The 18,766-nt window shown below is 36.5% G+C and overlaps 1 protein-coding gene across 1 annotated transcript; it reads left to right on the top strand.

The window, feature by feature from the left end:
* Positions 1–17,517: 17,517 nt before the first annotated feature.
* LOC150103001 (meiosis 1 arrest protein-like) lies at positions 17,518–18,489 on the top strand. The gene has a single exon (XM_090398042.1). It carries the CDS (start codon positions 17,518–17,520, stop codon positions 18,487–18,489), a length of 972 nt encoding a protein of 323 aa, XP_090254168.1.
* Positions 18,490–18,766: the final 277 nt, after the last annotated feature.

Here is an 18,766-nt window from a genome sequence, read left to right as displayed (position 1 = left end):
GTGCCAATCCATATTTAGCTAGTTTAAAAAAATGTATATTCATATTTATAAAATGTACTCTGCATTTTGTATATCGAATTTTCGTACTGTACAGAAAAGATTATATGTTTTTCGTTGTGTGTGTGTGCAGATACTCTGTGTGATAGTAAACCTTATCATTTTCATTGTAAAAACAAAAACAAATAAATCGTTTATAAAAAAAAAAAAAAAAAAAAAATATTATTATTATTATTATTATTATTATTATTATTAATCTCTATGGTGTGAGAACAAATTATTCACATGCCAGGCATCATTCACACAATGCCTGTTATATTTCTCCTTAAGCTCATTCATTGATGAAGCACCCACAGTCACTTCTGACAACCCATTCACCACCCTCCAAGCAAAAAACCTAGTCTTGACACCCTTGCTAACCACACTCTTATACAACTTTCACTGGTGACCCCTTGTTTTCTCCCTTCTTGTCATCTACTGAAAAAGTATTATGTGTCAATCCTACAAAACCCCTTTAATAACTTTAAAGTTATTAAAGGGGTTTTGTAGGATTTTTTTCTATCATTTCTCCTGTTTTTCGTCTATCAGCTAATTTTTGACGCCTACCAGGCCATCACTTTATTCTCATAGGGCATTCCACAGACCTCCCACAATCTTTGTCATTCGCCTCTGGATCCTTTCCACAACATCTTCATCATCACGAAATCTTAGAGTCCAGATCGGTGCGCAGTAGTCCAGATGTGGCCTTATTAAATCCTAAAATAGGGGAACAATAACCTCTCTATCCCTGCTTGTTAGTGTCTTCTATCGGCCATCGCGCAAGCATGACTGAGATTTCCACCATCTTCCCTGGCCACCATGAAGCCTGGATCAGAATTCCATTGAGAATGTATGGGACATGTTAGAAAAACAGATCCAGGAGCAAAGTCTTCTTCTGTCAAATCTGAGCCAGTTAATGGAATGTCTGGTGAATGCCTGTAATCTACAACTCTCACGGACGATTTCTGGTTTTCTTTGATGAAATCACGCACTTTTGGATGTTAACTTCGCTCAGTCCAGTTTTTGGACGGCCCTGCTTTTCGTCGTCCTCAAGCTTCTCACGACCACTTTGAAATAAACCACTCGTAAACTTGAGTACGGGATAAGCATTCATCACTGTATGCTTTTTGAAACATTTGATGCGTTTCGGTAAAACTTTTACCAAGGTTAACAAAAAGTCAATCGCAGCTCTGTTTGAAATTCATTTTCCGACCGTTCGTCAAAACGCACTGTCACTCTTGGCACTATAACTCAGCTTCTAATGAAACAAATATCATAAACAGTTGAAACAACACTAATGAAGGTTGCCTCTTTCGACAACAAGAAAGATATAACAGGTGGAGCCACTAGTTTCTTCTAGTTGTGCAAGAAGTTCAGTTTCTTTTTGGACAGAGGATGTATGTCAAATGGTATTAAATAAATGTTTCTGATTCAGTGGCTGGTTGGTGTGTGTGTGTGTGTGTGTGTGTGTGTGTGTGTGTGTGTGTGTGTGTGTGTGTGTGTGTGTGTGTGTGTGTGTGTGTGTGTGTGTGTGTGTGTGTGTGTGTGTGTGTGTGTGTGTGTGTGTGTGTGTGTGTGTGTGTGTGTGTGTGTGTGTGTGTGTGTGTGTGTGTGTGTGTGTGTGTTCTGGTATGACAAGTAGGGTTTTATCTCCGAAACTTTGGTGTTTAATCCAACTCAAGAAAATAGACCTCAGAACTGAACTATGCTCAGGCAGTAATGTATAGTATTACTGTTGGGGACTAAGAGCTGGTGACAGTTATCTGCCGTACTCTCCTCCTATCTATAAAAAATCGCTGTTAGCCTGTAATGTACCAACTTCTTGTGATAGCATAGAGTGGCAATTAGCTGCCTCAGTCTTTAGCGGATTTATATGTTTAAATCGATGTTTAATTCTTGTTTCTTGGCAACCTTACCAGGTGCACCAATAATAACTGTGATGATCTTGATCTGTTGAAGCCACAACCAACTAATTTCGATATATTGCCTAATATCGATATTTTGTACTTTTTTTTCTAAAGTTCTTTGCTGTTGTGCTGTCATTGGATACTGCGATGTTATTAATCCACATTTGTCGATGTGCAAGAATTGTTCAGTCTCATCTATTGTAGTCCAAAGGCGGATGAATTTGCATTCTAAAATCCCAGAGAATTTTTGCAGATTCATTTTCAAATATGGTCTCTGTTTTATGGTGCCATCAGTTATCAGAATTAGGAAAACCGAAGTTTTCGCATATATACCAATCAATTATCTTGTCCCCTTGATCATGTAATATTTGTAATCAGTTGTAGCAAATTTTCTACTGCCACTAGTCAGATATTCTACAGTTTCTTCTTTATGGTTGCATAGCCTGCATTTATTATTACTGATGTTCTCAATTTTGCTTTATTTGTATTAATTTGTAATGCCAGTTCTTAGCGTCTAGAATAAAACTTTCAGCTTCTTCCATAGTATATCCATACGGTAGCCATTTCCACGTCTTGTTCCTGTCGATTCAATCTTCGGTGTTTCGCAAATATTCGTCACGAAATGTTAATTTTTTTCAGGGTTCAAATCGATAATTTTGTTATTCTTTCTTCAAATTGGATTTATTTCCTGTTGCTTTTAAAATACATGCTTCTTGTGAAAGCTCACAGCATTTTCTCCGTGCTATTGCGGATGCAATTTTTTAAACCAATTTCTTCTTCTTCAACAGTTTGTCTCACCTTCAGCAAACTCCATCCACATATGCTTCTTGGTAAATACAGTCCGTCAACATCACTTCGTGGATGTGATGCATGACGCATAATCATTAATATTCGAGTTTTATGATCCAGTTTGCTCATCTATTGTTTTATCCAATCAACTATGCCAGCTGTGTATCGGATAATTGGTTTAGCCTAAGAATTTATTGCTCGAATTGTGTTCAATTCATTGTCTTGTTCTCGGAATATTTTTGACTGTTTTCATGTATTCATCTGCTGCTTCTATTTAATTTTTTAGTGGAAAGTATCACTAGCTTCGAATGGTATTTACAGTGTTCGTTTTTGAATTGTTTTTATGCATTTTATAGGTTACTAGGGTGATTATGTCCTCGTCTAATAGAAAAAACTCCATATTTGTCACTTTTGATAGCTTGACTAAATATAAGAACCGTTTCAGTAACGAGGCGTTTTCTGTGTGTGTGTGTGTGTGTGTGTGTGCGTGCGTGCGTGCGTGCGTGCGCGTGCGTGCGTGCATGTGTGCCTATTTTCCATAAAATTTCAGTCGTTCATACACAGCAAAAATATTAATGTTATTTTTAAAAATTTAATATTTAAGTTGTGTTTTCTTCAAAATAATGGACAAAAATATCAAACTAATATTGATATACAGGGTGTTCCATAAATTTGTAAATATTTCAATAATTCACAAAAATCGAAAAAATTGGTATATTAGAATGCGGTTTGCACGAAAGTGAATCGCAAGGCGGGGATTTTTTTTTTGGCAGGGAAAAAATTTTATCTCAAAATTTCACCGATAGTGATCACAGTCAGAATGGCATTGAAACTTATTTATTCATATACAGGAAACCTGTTACATATCACTAGAGTAATTGTTCAACATGTCTGCTGGCACAAGCAATTACACGCTGCAAGCTGGTGAGAACTCCATTTACAGAAGCGTAGAGCATATCTAGGGGGATGCAAGCAACTTCGCGGCGAATGGCATCTTTTAAATCCACTAAGATGAGCTGTTCATGTTCACTCTAGACTTTAAATATCTTCACAACCAAAATTCTACTGGTTTCAAGTCCGAGAACTAAGGGGGGGGGGGTCCATGTGGAGTTGCAATTACGGCTGATGAGCAGGGTCGAATGCTGGTCTTGAAATTCACGCTTGCTCTTGTTATCATTCAGGGGGTGAGAGCTGTGATTGAAGTCTGATTAGCGGAATAATGAATTACTGACCATTTAAAACTATATATTTAGAAATGTATGTACATTTAATACAAATACAACATTTATTTTACAAATGATATTCTATCTTTTTCAATTTAGCTACTTGAATACAAATTCTATCCTATGGTTCTTCTTTATGAACTGGTCAATAACATCGTCATAAAAAGTTGGTTGTAACTTAATTTTCCCAAGCAACACGCACACTTGTAAAGGCTGGCTGAAGCTCACTGGCTAGAGCTACGTTGACTGCGTATTTCCTGTGTTTAAGCAACAGAGTGAGACGACGTGAAATGGCTATGCGCGCGCATGAAATCACAGTACTGCCTCGAGGACCTGGAAGCTGCTACAACCGAGAAAGACAAGGTGGCTTTGACTAGACAAGCAAGCATCGGCCTTCGATACACAACGCAAAGCTCAATTATTGCCACGCAAGCTTAAGAACCGTGTTTCAGACGTCTTCTGTCCACAAAAATAAAAGCCTAAATGGGATGCTTATAAATGCATGCATTTATTAACAAATAAATATTGCTTCTTTCTCAATTAATGAGCTTGCGCAGCAAGCATAGCAAGCATGGAGAATTCGCCCCTGCTGATGAGTCGTTTCTTGACCAAATGTGCTGATAAGAAGCTTCTTCATGGGATGAGAGATGAGGTGGTTCTCCGTCCTGCATAAACTTGATTGTGTGAAGAACATTTTTCCCCCCAAGCATGCTACCACGTTTTTGCGTAGCAGTTGGGTAATAGTTCAGTGGCGTTGTGCATTTACTGAACACTTCTTCCAGCCCCTTGTTGCACATGACTCTTCAAAGAAAAAGGGACCCATAATGATGGATGCAGTGAAGCCGTACCAAACAGTGAGTTTTAGTGAATGCAACTGCTCTTGGGTGTGTAGGCGTGTGGACGGTCCTGCGCCAAAATTTGACAGTTATGCTTATGCGTATTAACTGTCCCATGCAATGGAAAATGCACTTCTTCTGTTCAAGAAATGTTGTCCAGTCGTTGTGAATCTTCGGCAACTTTTGTCAAGGTCAACATTGGAATTCCTCACACTTGATGTATCACTTGGTAATTGCGGGTGAAGAGATTGCAGTTTGTATGGATACAAGTTCAACACACCATGAAGGAAGAGAATAAGGACGTTTTTCGCTATGCCCATGATTCTTTCAGTTTCATGCACTGCTTACGCCGCTCGTTGATTCCGCCGCCAGGGCGTTCATTTGTGATACCACAGCGCTACTACAGGTTTTGGATAACACTGGTCTGCTGGTGCGAGGGCGATCTGACAAACTTCCAGTTTCCTCAAAACGTTGTATTAGAGGCTGTAGTCCAGCAGGAGTGATAGGACCTCGACCTTTCTTCATTCTTTTTTTGCGTTCTAAACTTTCGTAAAGCTTCCGCTGACGATTCCCCTCTAACATAAAACAACTTCACTAACAATGCGTTATCCACCAATGTCAGCATCGTAGCAACAAACCTTTCTTTTTCACAAAACATTTCTATTTGCACTAATGACTTGGAATTCTTACACAACTATTACCAGCTACTTGCGGTATACCCTGCATTCTATAGGACTTTCATTTTCGTGTATCTCACAAATGAGGCATATGGTACAAAACTCTCTATTGCTGAAAAGTTGAACTAAATTTATTTCCATGCCAAAAAAAAAAAAAAAACCTTGTGATTCACTGTCGTGCAAACGGCACTCTAATATACCAATTTTTTCGATTTTTATGAATTATTGAAATATTTAAAAATTTATGGGCCACTCTGTATATTGGTTACGTTCTCAGAATTGTTTTATTGATTACTGAAGTGAAAAACAAACATATGTTTCGGAATTCCGGATATGTCAAATGATATCTAAAATCTAAGAATATGGGAGAGAGTCAAACGCCTGGTTGTAGTTAGTCTATCAATATCATGCTTAAGTTCCTTGTTTTTTTTTTTTTTTGAATTTTTGAGATAATTTTATCAATAATGAGCTGGTCTTTTATTCCACTAGCTTTTTTCCCCCTTAAATTGTCTTTTTGTTCTTTTTTGTTAGTTATTTGTAAGCAATGGTACATGGAATTCCCTATGATTGAAGTAAACGTAATTGGCATACGAGTTATTGGTCAATAATTACTCCTCTGATTTGCGCCCTTGTCTTCATCTTTCTTGAAGAGAAATATACACCCAGCTATCATCCAATCTTCGATTGAGCCTGATTGCAAACAAATCATTAAATTATTGTGCCATGCAGCTATGCAACTAGTTATATGCTTTAAGTAAAATCTATATAATTAGCCTTTGTCAGGTGTTCTCCGCTTTTTTTTAAGCTGTATAACTTGTGCAGTGACCAAAAAATGGTCTTTATGGCAACAATTTTCATCACTGTGATCTTGACAATGTGGTTTTCCATCACATACAAGTTCATGATCAATACAATCACCATTACTACACCTAAACTGATGGGGTTTACATTCTGGACAGTTCATTTCATCTGACATATCTTCACATTCCGTAATACCATCACAACGCCACTTTTCAGGAATGCAAGGTCCACCACTGTGACATCTAAATTGATCAGGAGGACAGGTTGGAGGACTAATACAAGTTTTTTCATTGTTCGATAATATTAATTCCATTGGACATGAGCATTGTTTTTTGTCATTTTCTCCAATAAGACACAAATGTGAACAGCCACCATTATTTATTGTACATGAATGGTTCGACATGTGGAGCAGACTTAAATAACTGATAGCAGTTACATCTGTCAGGTGAGATACTCGACTCTGCACTTGATATCGGTTTTTACCTGTTGTTTTATCTATTCGTTCTATTACCTGTTGATCACGATCAATCCAATAGACATGTCTGCCATGGACAGTTAATGATATTGGTTGTAGCAAATGATCAGAAAGAAGAATTTTCCTATCTTTGCCAGTGATGTTAGCTCGTTCAATTCTCTTAGTTCCTAAATCAGCCGAGAAGAGCAAGTCATCCTCTGTATCTACAGCTAATGCTCCAGGTTGATCAAGTCCAGTATTAACTAATACCATTCTTCTCAGCCCATCCATTAATGCTCGCTCAATTCTAGGCGGATGAACCATGTTTGTCCAGAACAAGAGACCTTTAGAAGGAATTTTGTGCAGTGACCATTTCTTTAGCAATAATGACATCTTCCATTTATATTTCGCTCATTTCTGATTTTATTTCCTTAAACCCTGAGGCGTTTTATTATGTTTAAGAGGATTATAACAGATTTACTTCCAAAATTCCAGTGTTTCTTCTTTTTTCTGGTGATTTATTGTTTGCATATATTTCTCTGTAGAGATTATTGTTATGTGACACCCTCCAAGAACTCATCTAGGGAGGAAACTGATCTACAACTCTCCGTCTCCACCATTTAATCTGCCAACGACACAGAACCACTACTGTCATCATAATCTACACACAACGTCATCTACCGCCCAACACCACCAACCACTAATGTTTTTGTCTGCAAATTGCGTGTGTTCTCAAGGTTGATTTGCCTGTATGCGGGATTAAAAACTCTAGTTTCGGAGAGAAAACACCTTGCTACCTTCAGGGAATAGGCTAACCCGCCTTCAATTGAAAAAAAAAAAAAAAAAAAAAAAAAAAACGTAAAAATTCTTCTCGAACTTTAGAAAATTCTCTAAACTTCAGCATTTTCCAAACGAAGGGCACAACGTACCGTCGTTTTTCCAATTACGCTACAGAGGCGCTTGTTAATTGATTTTTGCTTCAAAACGAAAAAACTGTTGCACTTGTGCAGTGCAACAATTCTTTGCTTTAACTCTTCAGTAATTTCAACATTTGTTTTGTTTGGTCAAATTATATGTATTTATAAGCTTATTTTTGATGCTATTATACATGAAATTTTAAAACATACTGTACGATATATCCGATACTGTCCACAAAGTTTGAGATATGTTGTATCATTATATATTTCTTTTCTATTTCTTATATATACCATATATAAGAAATAGTTTCATTTCGCAAGAAAATAAGTATAAAAATTGAACTCAAATTTTACCTAATAATTTATATGTTCTCCTTTGTTCCTAATAAGTTTATTAATTTGCTTAGGCATGGACTCTGCCAACGTACGTAGAACACATTTTCTAATTTACGCATCTCGAAACCATACTTTTATAATGGACTGTATTAAGTTATTTTTATATCACAATTTAATTTTCCAAGTCTCTCTCTCACTATGGCCCACAAATTTTCTGTTGGGTTAATGTCAGGAGAGTTATCCGGCCACTGAAGCAATTGGATGTTGTGATTGTTGAGGAACTCTTTCACTTTTCTTGAAGTGTGGCATTTGAGCGAGATCTTGTTGGAAGATGAGTTCTTTGTCTTTCTGGATCTGTGGGACCACTCTTGTCTCCGATATTTTTATGTACTGGTCACTTTTCATCATACTGTTAACAGGCAAAAGCGAATTCTGGACTATCACGTGTAAAATAACTCAAGAAAACATCATTTTAGCTGGGTGTTTAGGAGTTTGTTGAAGGTGGGTGGGGTCAAGAGAAGTCTTCTCAGCCGCTGATTAGCAAACATAGGGTACTCGCTTTCCTTGGACAAAGAAATGGTTTCCATCTGAGAATAGGACCTTCTTCCACTTCCCAACAGTCCGACCTTTGTACATTTTTGCCCACTAGAACCTCTTTTTCTGCATAGCCTTCGTCAACAGATATTTCTTTTTGTGGTCTGTGGACAATCCTCCCTGCCTCCACGACGGATTGTCATGCCAGAAACATTAATCCCACTAACTGCCAACTCTCTATTTAAATCTATAGCACACAATCTTGGATTCGTTTTGCTTTTCCTAATTAGTAAATGATTTTGAGTAAATGTATGCAGTTTTCCTTTTTTTAACACATTTTCCTTTTCTGTCAAGAGAAAATGTACCTAACTTCTAAACCTCTTTAAAATCGCATTAACAATATCCAAACCAACACCATGCTCATTGGCAATTTGTCTTTCAGTTGTGATGTGTGTGTGTGTGTGTGTGTGTGTGTGTGTGTGTGTGTGTGTGTGTGTGTGTGTGTGTGTGTGTGTGTGTGTGTGTGTGTGTGTGTGTGTGTGTGTGCGTGCTGAAAAAGAGTACATAGTTTTGAACGCTTTCTTGGAGATGTTGTATCCATTTTATAGCTACACAAAATGAATAAAACACTACAAATGTCAACTTGTTTATCCTATTAAAAACGCACAACACTATTACTAAACATCGTAGAGACAGTTAAAACACACAGCACTCACACAAAATAATGAACTAAAACCAAAACCAAAAATAGTAAAACGAAACCAAAATTATTGAGAACTGAAGCAAAAATCAAATACTTGAAGAAAATTTGGCGTGATCGGATTAAATTGTTTGCTCTGTATATTGGTGACGAAGGTGGCGAAAAAAAAAAAAAATATATATATATATATATATATATATATATGACAGAATGATCATTGACTCGGTTAACATACATAGTTTTATGAAAAAATTGAATGACTAGAACCGAGATTTAATTAAAAAGGTTTTAATATAAACACACTACTAGTTTCGGCCTGTAACAGCCTTCTTCAGGTGACATTATAAAAGAAAAAACACTAAACATTGAGGGTTAAAAGACTATGAACAACATAGACAGTCTTTATACATAATTAGCATGAAAACGTTGTAGTTGTATTTGAAGCTGTTCTTTCATTTGTTGCATTGTTGGGAGAGTGCGTGCTTGCTGCATCACGTGAACGCCAGTACATGATTACAGCTGAATGACTATCTGGGAGGTTGTAGCTTAAGTTGTTATTTAGATGAACAAGATTGAAGATGATTTCTCTCGATTCCACAATTTTTCTCTCTATTTCGTCACTGCAACGGAAGATGTTTGTAGATTTTTCCCAGCAGAATTTGTGACTTTGGTTATCATCATTAGGATTAGCCGAAAAAAGGATATGACTTGATAATGCACTTGCTCGCTGTCTCTTGTAAGTAATGTCTCTCATTAGATATGAGAGACATTACTTACAAGCAGACAGACAAATCTGTCGAAATGCGTATGGAAGAACACATGAGAGACATGTACCTATCTTCTAAACCTCTTTAAAATCGCATTAACAATATCCAAACCAACACCATGCTCATTGGCAATTTGTCTTTCAGTTGTGATGTGTGTGTGTGTGTGTGTGTGTGTGTGTGTGTGTGTGTGTGTGTGTGTGTGTGTGTGTGTGTGTGTGTGTGTGTGTGTGTGTGTGTGTGTGTGTGTGTGTGTGTGTGTGTGTGTGTGTGTGTGTGTGTGTGTGTGTGTGTGCAAGTGCATTATCAGGTCATATCCTTTTCTCGGCTAATCCTAATGATGATAACCAAAGTCACAAAGTCTGCTGGGAAAAATCTACAAACATCTTCCGTTGCAGTGACGAAATAGAGAGAAAAATTGTGGAATCGAGAGAAATCATCTTCAATCCTGTTCATCTAAATAACAACTTAAGCTACAACCTCCCAGATAGTCATTCAGCTGTAATCATGTACTGGCGTTCACGTGATGCAGCAAGCACGCACTCTCCCAACAATGCAACAAATAAAAGAACAGCTTCAAATACAACTACAACGTTTTCATGCTAATTATGTATAAAGACTGTCTATGTTGTTCATAGTCTTTTAATCCTCAATGTTTAGTGTTTTTTCTTTTATAATGTCACCTGAAGAAGGCTGTTACAGGCCGAAACTAGTAGTGTGTTTATATTAAAACCTTTTTAATTAAATCTCGTTTCTAGTCATTCAATTTTTTCATAAAACTATATATATATATATATATATATATATACTTATCCAATTATAGTACATTATTATTAATCTTTTCGTAGAACTCTTATTGGCTTATTGGGTCATATTAACACATGAGTCTTGGATTATTTGCTAAGCCTTGTATGTATATGTATGTATGGATGTGTGTGTGTGTGTGTGTGTGTGTGTGTGTGTGTGTGTGTGTGTGTGTGTGTGTGTGTGTGTGTGTGTGTGTGTGTGTGTGTTATTTATTCATTTCTTTATTTTTTTCAACAGAATTTTCAGTATCGTGATAGCTTACTACAGTTACAAATTTCTGTTATCACTTCACGGCCAGGTTGGAAACTGTTAAATGGCATTAAGCATATCTTTCGAAATGTAGATATCTCATCAATTAGGAAAATACAGGTAAAACATTATTTATTGTGATATTTTGGAGACCTACATATGCTTTTGTCTCTTTGGTGCATTTGATATTTGCTTTGCTTTTTCATGCAGCCATCCGAAACTTGGGTGAAAGCCAGTGGCGGCCGGTGAAAATTTTAAGTGTGGGTGCTGCATATACAAAAAAAAAAAAAAAAAAAAACTTTTTTTTTCCTAATCAGTAACGAATTTATTAATAAATAAATTTACATATTAAAAATTGCTTTATTAAAAATATTTCATCCTCACTACGAACAAACACCAATAATAAAAAATTCATATCAATAGCAATGACAAGTGCAAACGAATATCGGCGTTAGATCGCAATGCATTTGTTTCGTACAACGATAATTGAAAAAATATTAAAAAAAAAAAAATCAGCTAACCTCTTTTTATTCCCGTATACGGGAGTAGGCGAGGCCATTTAGCCATATCTAACTTTTGGAGACTGAGTGGGCAGTTCAATCTCCACTAGTACCCAATCAGAGATAGATGGCCCAAGGCTATCACTAATTAAGCGATACGCAGTGAAGAGAAAGACGGCTCAAATGTGCCGCCATCTCGTGGTCCCTAACCCAATACATTTAATGTCTGAAATAATGTGGGTTCTACGGTCGATTTTCTTGAGTTTACTGGACGAAAAACCCGAGTTTCCGGGAGGAAATACCCGCTTGCCCGTGCCAGAGATCGACTAACTCGGGAACCGGTCGAAAAAAAGGCTTAGAAAAATTTCCTCTAGATCGCAGTGCATTTGTTTCGTAATCTAAAGCGTTAATCGAACAATTCCAATTATTAACTATTCAATCAATGTCGAAACATAAGCTGTAACCTTTAACATGTTGTATTGCATTTATATAATATTTCAAGCGTTGTTATTATTTATAAACACACACAAAATTTAATTTTTTCATTTTTTCCTTGGGGGTGCTGCCGTGCTGCAGTGCTTATGTACGGGCCGCCACTGGTGAAAGGAGTAAAACCTGTAATACAGAAAAATAGTGTAATATGTTTATTGCATAATCACAGTTTATTTTATTTTGTTATTATTCTTTTTTACTGTTCCTATTTGTCACTTTTTCAAATAAATTTGGTATTATTGTCATTAACGCACAAAGTAATACATGGAACCCAAATCAGAATATATATTTTGGGACACCCTCTTTTAATTTCTCATTAAAATTTATAATAATCATTTAATGAATTTGAAGATCATTTTAATTAATTAAATATTGCACTAATCTATTTTATTGTGCTAAGTAAACAATTGTTAAAAGTGTAATAATGCTTGTAATGGCGATAATTTTCATTGATAATGCATTATATCTGATAAGTGACAAGTTCTTATGGGGGGGGGGGGGAATAAAACTCTGCCAAGTTTGTATGAGACCGGCTAACTTACCTTCAGCTGAAAATTTTGTATAAAAGTTTATCGCGTTCTAGACGGAATTCGAATGGGTCATTTCAACTGAAGAGCAAATGTTGCAACTTCTCGCAACTGCACTAATGAGGCTCTGTGGTTGGAAAAGTCCGAGTATAGTATGTGTGGGAGCATTGACTAAGAGACTGGATGATCTTTGTGTGTGGAGGCATCTGTCAGTTTTTCTCTCACTGCAACTCCCTTTATCCTATAACTCGCCTCCTCTAACATCTTTTATTTTTCTGGATGACAAAAAAATCTCCCTAAACAATAAAAATCAAACCAAAAATATAGAAAAATAGCAAAAGCTTATACAAAATAATAATAATAATAATAATAATAATAATAATAATAATAATAATAATAATAATAATAATAACTTTATATTCGCTTTATTGTCCAATTAATCAGATAATGAAATAATTTTCCTTGAGGACCTTAAACTTCACAACTACAACTAGCTTCTCTTTCCTAATTCTATTAACCATGCTGGGGGAGACATCGAGATAATCACTATTGGAAGTGACTTAATCGAAATTGTCCATATAGTTACTAGAAGACCAAGAAAAATCCCGCCCCCTCTCATTTCCTTCTATGCTTTCTTTTCAGTTCTTACAAGTATTCGTACATGTCAGCTTTCCTCTTGGTAACTCAGACTGTGACCTCAGCAAAGTTTCATTTTCTTCAGAACGCTCTTCCTACAATTGCATGTTTTGGTACTATAAGATGATACTTTATATACAAAAAAAAATCAGTTTTAGTGATTTTTCTTCACTAAAAATCAATTTGCTTGAATGAAGGTGTACATCTTCGAATATACTCGAAACAAGCGCTACTGTCCTTTCTGGTTTTCCATCAGCTGTGCCAAAACAACAATAAACTGAACATACAACAAAAAACTCTAGTTTCGAATTCAGGCTATGCTGTAAAAAAAAATGCATATCCAACTTTGTGGTCCAGGTACCACCTACAACAACAGCGATATGCTTTCGGGTCCAAAAGGCAAGGTTTAGGGTGCAACATTTTGTTACGTCCATCCACCGAGAAAGGATAATAATAATAGTACCTTTTATTACTTGGTGTCAACTGAGGATTCAAAAATCAGAGAACGCTACTTCTAAGACCAAACATGGTATTTTTTTCTCCAAGCTACTCCGGGCTTCCATTAAGTAGGGTGGTGTCTCCCATCAGGTGATGAATATCATCCACCACCCACCTAAAGATATTCCCAAACATCCATGCCAAAGGGGAATTCGAACCCACCGCTTGTTGGTAGGAGAGTGAAAATACGGTCCACTAGGCCAATCAGGTTGAAATTTATACCAGTCAATGCTTCTATGTCTCTCATATTCCAAATAAAGCCATCGAATTCTGAAGAATTTTGAAATTTTGGAGGAGAAGCAAAGCAAATTTCTTTCCGCTACACTAAGAATAGTCCACTGATTTCCTTTGACAAAATGATTTCGTATACTAATATGATATCATATGAATCCTAAATAGTTTGGATGATAAAAATGCCGTTTAGTCGTGATGTTATGGTACTTATCCTTTCAGCTATGCTTAATAATTAATACTTCCCTTACTTTTTTTGCAGTCTTTAACACTATCTGCCATCTATGTGCAGCATGGAAGCAAGCCTATATTCAGTCCATCCTGGAAAAAACCCGAAAGATGAAAATCTGCCATAAGATTATGATCCCAGAATCTTCACCTCCTTTCTTTCAAAGTTAAGGAGAACCTTATCAAGTTCTTAGGGTTTCATCTTCTTGGAAGCGAAGAACTACATGTAATCAGTAACCACTAGAATGTTTTTTGTTTGTTTTTTTGTCTAGAGTCACAGTGGATCTCTTAGCATATCATTCAGCTCTGGATGTAAGCTATGTTTAAGGAATTCGCAGTTGTTTTTGATATCAAACACTTGACCAGGTCTGATATAGCGGCCATTTAGAAAATTATTTAAAATCTAGTGCCTGGCATTTGGTGAGCAGTTTCATCTTTTCTAATTTCTCGATCATTAAGAGTGACTCAGGACTAAGCACTTTCGCTCACCTTTATTCTCCTCTACACAAATGACCTTCGGTTACTTCAAGTCCTATCCATAGTTTTATTACTGAAAATGCATTTCATGCCTCCTTTTCATTTGACACACCTTTCAGTGATCAAGCATTGCAGTCCTGAATATTTTCTGCAATTAGTGTCTTAAACAGTAAGCTCCTTGTCCTTTGGGTGAATATAAAAGTCTCAACATTACTACTATCCAGTGATGTTGCACAGTCTTGTCTTCCTTTCTTTATCGGAGAAGTGAAAAAAATTCCCATTTCACTTACCTTTGATGATATACAAACCTTCAAACAATATAATTTTTTTTTCTTGAGCTTATTTATCGACCACTTTTCCTGCCACAAACAGGTCGCAATTATAGACTCACAGCCAGTGCCAGCTCTAGGGGTTCTGGCACCCCGATACAATTTTAAGTTGAGCGCACCTTACTTTTTTAATCTATTTACAATTTAAAGATTAATAAATCAAAATAATAATTTTATGTAAAATTTTGTACTTTGAAAAATACATATATTAACAACACAACAAAAATAGTGAAACATACAAAAATACACTTAAATTAGAATTACAGATACATTATAACTAGAGCTATTGTAACTAGAAATATACAAACTTGAAAAATTGTACAATGACAAGAATCATTGAATTTTTTAAGGAAAAGGAAAAAAATTTAATTATTTAAAAGTTTACTTATCTTGATTTTATGGAAGCAAATTCATCCAAAGTTTCACTTGTTTCTAGTTTTTATCAGATATCACCTTCTGTTGCGATTTTGACAATCCAACCTGTCTTTCCTATGAAATACTAAATCTTAGATATTTTTTAAGTTAGTTTCAGTCTTGAAAATGATCGTTCTCCACTTGCTACTGAAACTGGAAGTGTCAAAAATATTCGAAGAGAATATGTTTGATTTTGATTTTCGAAGCGTGCTGCATGTAAAAAGAAAGTCGTAGTGTAAGGCTCCCTCTGTAACACGACTTCTCGGGCGAGCGTATAGTGTTTCCGCCAGCTCTATACTACACACAGAGCCGCGCGAGGGTGCAAGGGATGCACCGCACCGGCAGAAACATTGATAGGGCAGCATTTTATGTAACTAATATCTAATTTGGATTATACAATGCAGTATTAGGGGCGGCCGATAAAAGTTTGCACCCGGGCGGCAAATACCCTTGGCGTGCCTCTGACTACACATAGCGAAAAACAACTTGTAGATTTTGCTAAATGTTATTAAAAGTCGTAGTATTTATTACAATATATTTAGTGCATATCCAATAAACGCCAATATTAAAAATGTGATTTTATTTTATTTTTTCTACTCACTTCAGCGCCCATTGAAGCAGGCGCCCGATGCTATGCATCGCCAGCTTACTGTGTTAAGCCGGCACTGCTCACAGCCTCCAAAGTCTTCTGCCTGCTGGTCGCATCAGTGACGAACCATACCGCGACACTGGAGCCTCCGTAGCTCAGTCGATTTCGACTATGCTCTTTTGTTCGAAAGACTTCAAATATCCTGCAGACCCCCCCCCTCCTCTTGAGAGCACATATTATAATGGTACCTGTACTAATGGCACATGAAACTTTACCAGCTCCATTCTGTTTAAATGATCACACCACCTGAGGTTAACACTACTCACACATTGCTGTATGCTAACACCATCAAGTTCCTTCCTAATATCCTCGTTTTTAATATGATTCCACCATTGATGCTATCTGTTCAGTCCCATGTAGAAAGTTTTTTACCTTGGGTATAATATATGTTAAAGATACCAAGTTATTTTAAACCTGGTTTTTACTCCATTTACCAAGTAAGCAAACAGACAAATAAGTCAAGTTTGCGCCTGAATGTAATGCAAGTCTAACTGACCCGTAAAGTAGTACAAGTCTAGGCAACTCGTGGTAAATTTGGAATAAGCTCTGATCACTATTCTTAATATTTACCCTTAATGCAAAGCCCATCTCCTTGAGGAGATGTATGATGCTATGCATTAAAGGCAAGGGGCCACTACCCAGACCGGTTTCGACCTTTATTGAGGTTTCATTGGGAGCCAGGCTAAGAAATACCAAGGTTAAGTAATACAGAGCTTATATGTGTGTGTGTGTGTGTGTGTGTGTGTGTGTGTGTGTGTGTGTGTGTGTGTGTGTGTGTGTGTGTGTGTGTGTGTGTGTGTGTGTGTGTGTGTGTGTGTGTGTGTGTGTGTGTGTGTGTGTGTAGAAAGTATTTTACCTTGGGTATAATAAATGTTAAAGATACCAAGCTATTTTAAGCCTGGTTTTACTCCATTTCCCAAGTAAGCAAACAGACAAGTAAGTCAAGTTTGCACCCGCAAGTATTGCACGTCTGGGTGACGACACCTAGTCAAGTCAAGGCAACTCGTGGTAAAGGTGGATAAGCTCTGATCACTATTCTTAATATTTACACTTAATGCAAAGCACATCTCCTGGAGGAGATGTATGATGCTATGTATTAAAGGCAAGGGGCCACTACCCAGACCGGTTTCGACCTTTATTGAGGTCTCATCAGTGGGAGCCAGGCTTAGAAATACCAAGATTTTAGTAATACAGAGCTTATAAGTATTTTACCAGAACCACTGGTAAAACACACACACATCAAGTACCACTATTTTTAACCTTCAAGATGCTCTTCTACAACTTTATTCGAATTTTTTTTTGGTAATGACGAAGTAATTCTAGTGATGTCTGATTACGTTATTCACATTATTGTGTACGTTATCATTTAAAATTATCTTATCTGTCTAATGATTATTAAAACTGGCAATGGTACTTTTTTTTCAGGTGGTGTCATTCATTCATCGTGATAGTCTTGACAGTCTGCTACAGTCTTGTAACAGAGAAAACGAGTTCGCTGGGGATAAAATGGATACTCAAGTTGCTCATGCTAAAAACACAGAAGATGCTTGTGAAGGCATGGTTGAAGTCCTGAACATCAGTAACGATATTTATCAAATTGAATGTTTCTTCAAAAGTTGGCTCCATGACTTTAGTACCGATTCGGACCATCTTCGTTTAATCATTGAAAAAGAAGACGTGAATGTTCCACTTATTATAAGGTGTGATATACATGAAAGAATGATTAATACAGAAACACTGCCAGTAAACTGCCAGTTTCTCTTGTCTAACGATGCAGGGTTTATCCAACTTGTTACACCTAATCAGGCTAAAATGGTAGCCTGCAAAGTTCCTATCTATTACTTATATGTTGTCGGTAGCGTTAAACAAAGCGGAATATGCGAATCTATCATATTCGGTCAACCGCTTATTATTTCTTCGACTCGTTGTTGGAAATTTGAATGGGAAGACATTGAAAGTAACCAACAAATGTTTAATACTCTTTGTCACTTTTTACGAGAAAAAGAACTCGTACTCTTGGCTAAAAGACATATTAATACTCCAGTCTCTGGCAAAAACCATTTATCCGCCGAGAGTATGTATGCAATTTTTCCATGTGACGGTTTCACGATGCTTGTGAAATCGGTTGCTTTTAGAGAGATAATGATGTCCAATATCGAACATTTCCACGAAGAACAAGTTTCTGCTTCGCAGGAGATTATTGCAAAGACAAACGATTACTTAGAGAATTTGAAAGTCCTGGACGTATATAATCCATTGCTATTGGAATCGGGATTATATGCCCATTTAATGTCATCCCTCAATAAGGGTAATAAAAGAACGACCGATAGATCTCAGTTCATGTCTGACAAAGGGATGAATATGACCTCACGTATTAAGAAAAAGAAACAAGTGAACCCATTACAATTCCAAAGCACGAATTCAGCTTCTGATAATTCTTTTTGTAAAGCTTCGTGTTTCTTTACTGGGAATTTATGAATGCAACTCTGAGGTGTACTTTTATGTAAATAAAATAATTCAAACCTGCGCTATTTTGAATTTTCTGATTAAAAAAAAGTTCATATAGGAAAACTGATTTAAGTCACCTCTGTGTTCTTTCGAAGGATACTAAATGATTTAGTAGCAATTTTAAAAAACAATAATGAATAAATGAACCCATCATTTATCTACTGCGATTATCCGAAAATGTATCCAGGTAATCAGAGTTTAGTAAAAAGTCCACATGATTTTTTAAAAAATCATGTGGACAACCAAT

This window comes from Typopeltis vanoorti, chromosome 9 (assembly GCF_054136105.1).
Source record: "Typopeltis vanoorti isolate ZY-2024b chromosome 9, IOZ_Tvanoo_1.0, whole genome shotgun sequence".
Lineage (NCBI taxonomy): Eukaryota > Metazoa > Arthropoda > Arachnida > Uropygi > Thelyphonidae > Typopeltis > Typopeltis vanoorti.
This window is presented reverse-complemented; position numbering and strand designations above follow the sequence as displayed.

Coding starts and splice junctions, on each gene's coding strand:
- LOC150103001 (XM_090398042.1), top strand. CDS start 17,518: ATGGATACTCAAGTTGCTCATGCTAAAAACACAGAAGATGCTTGTGAA.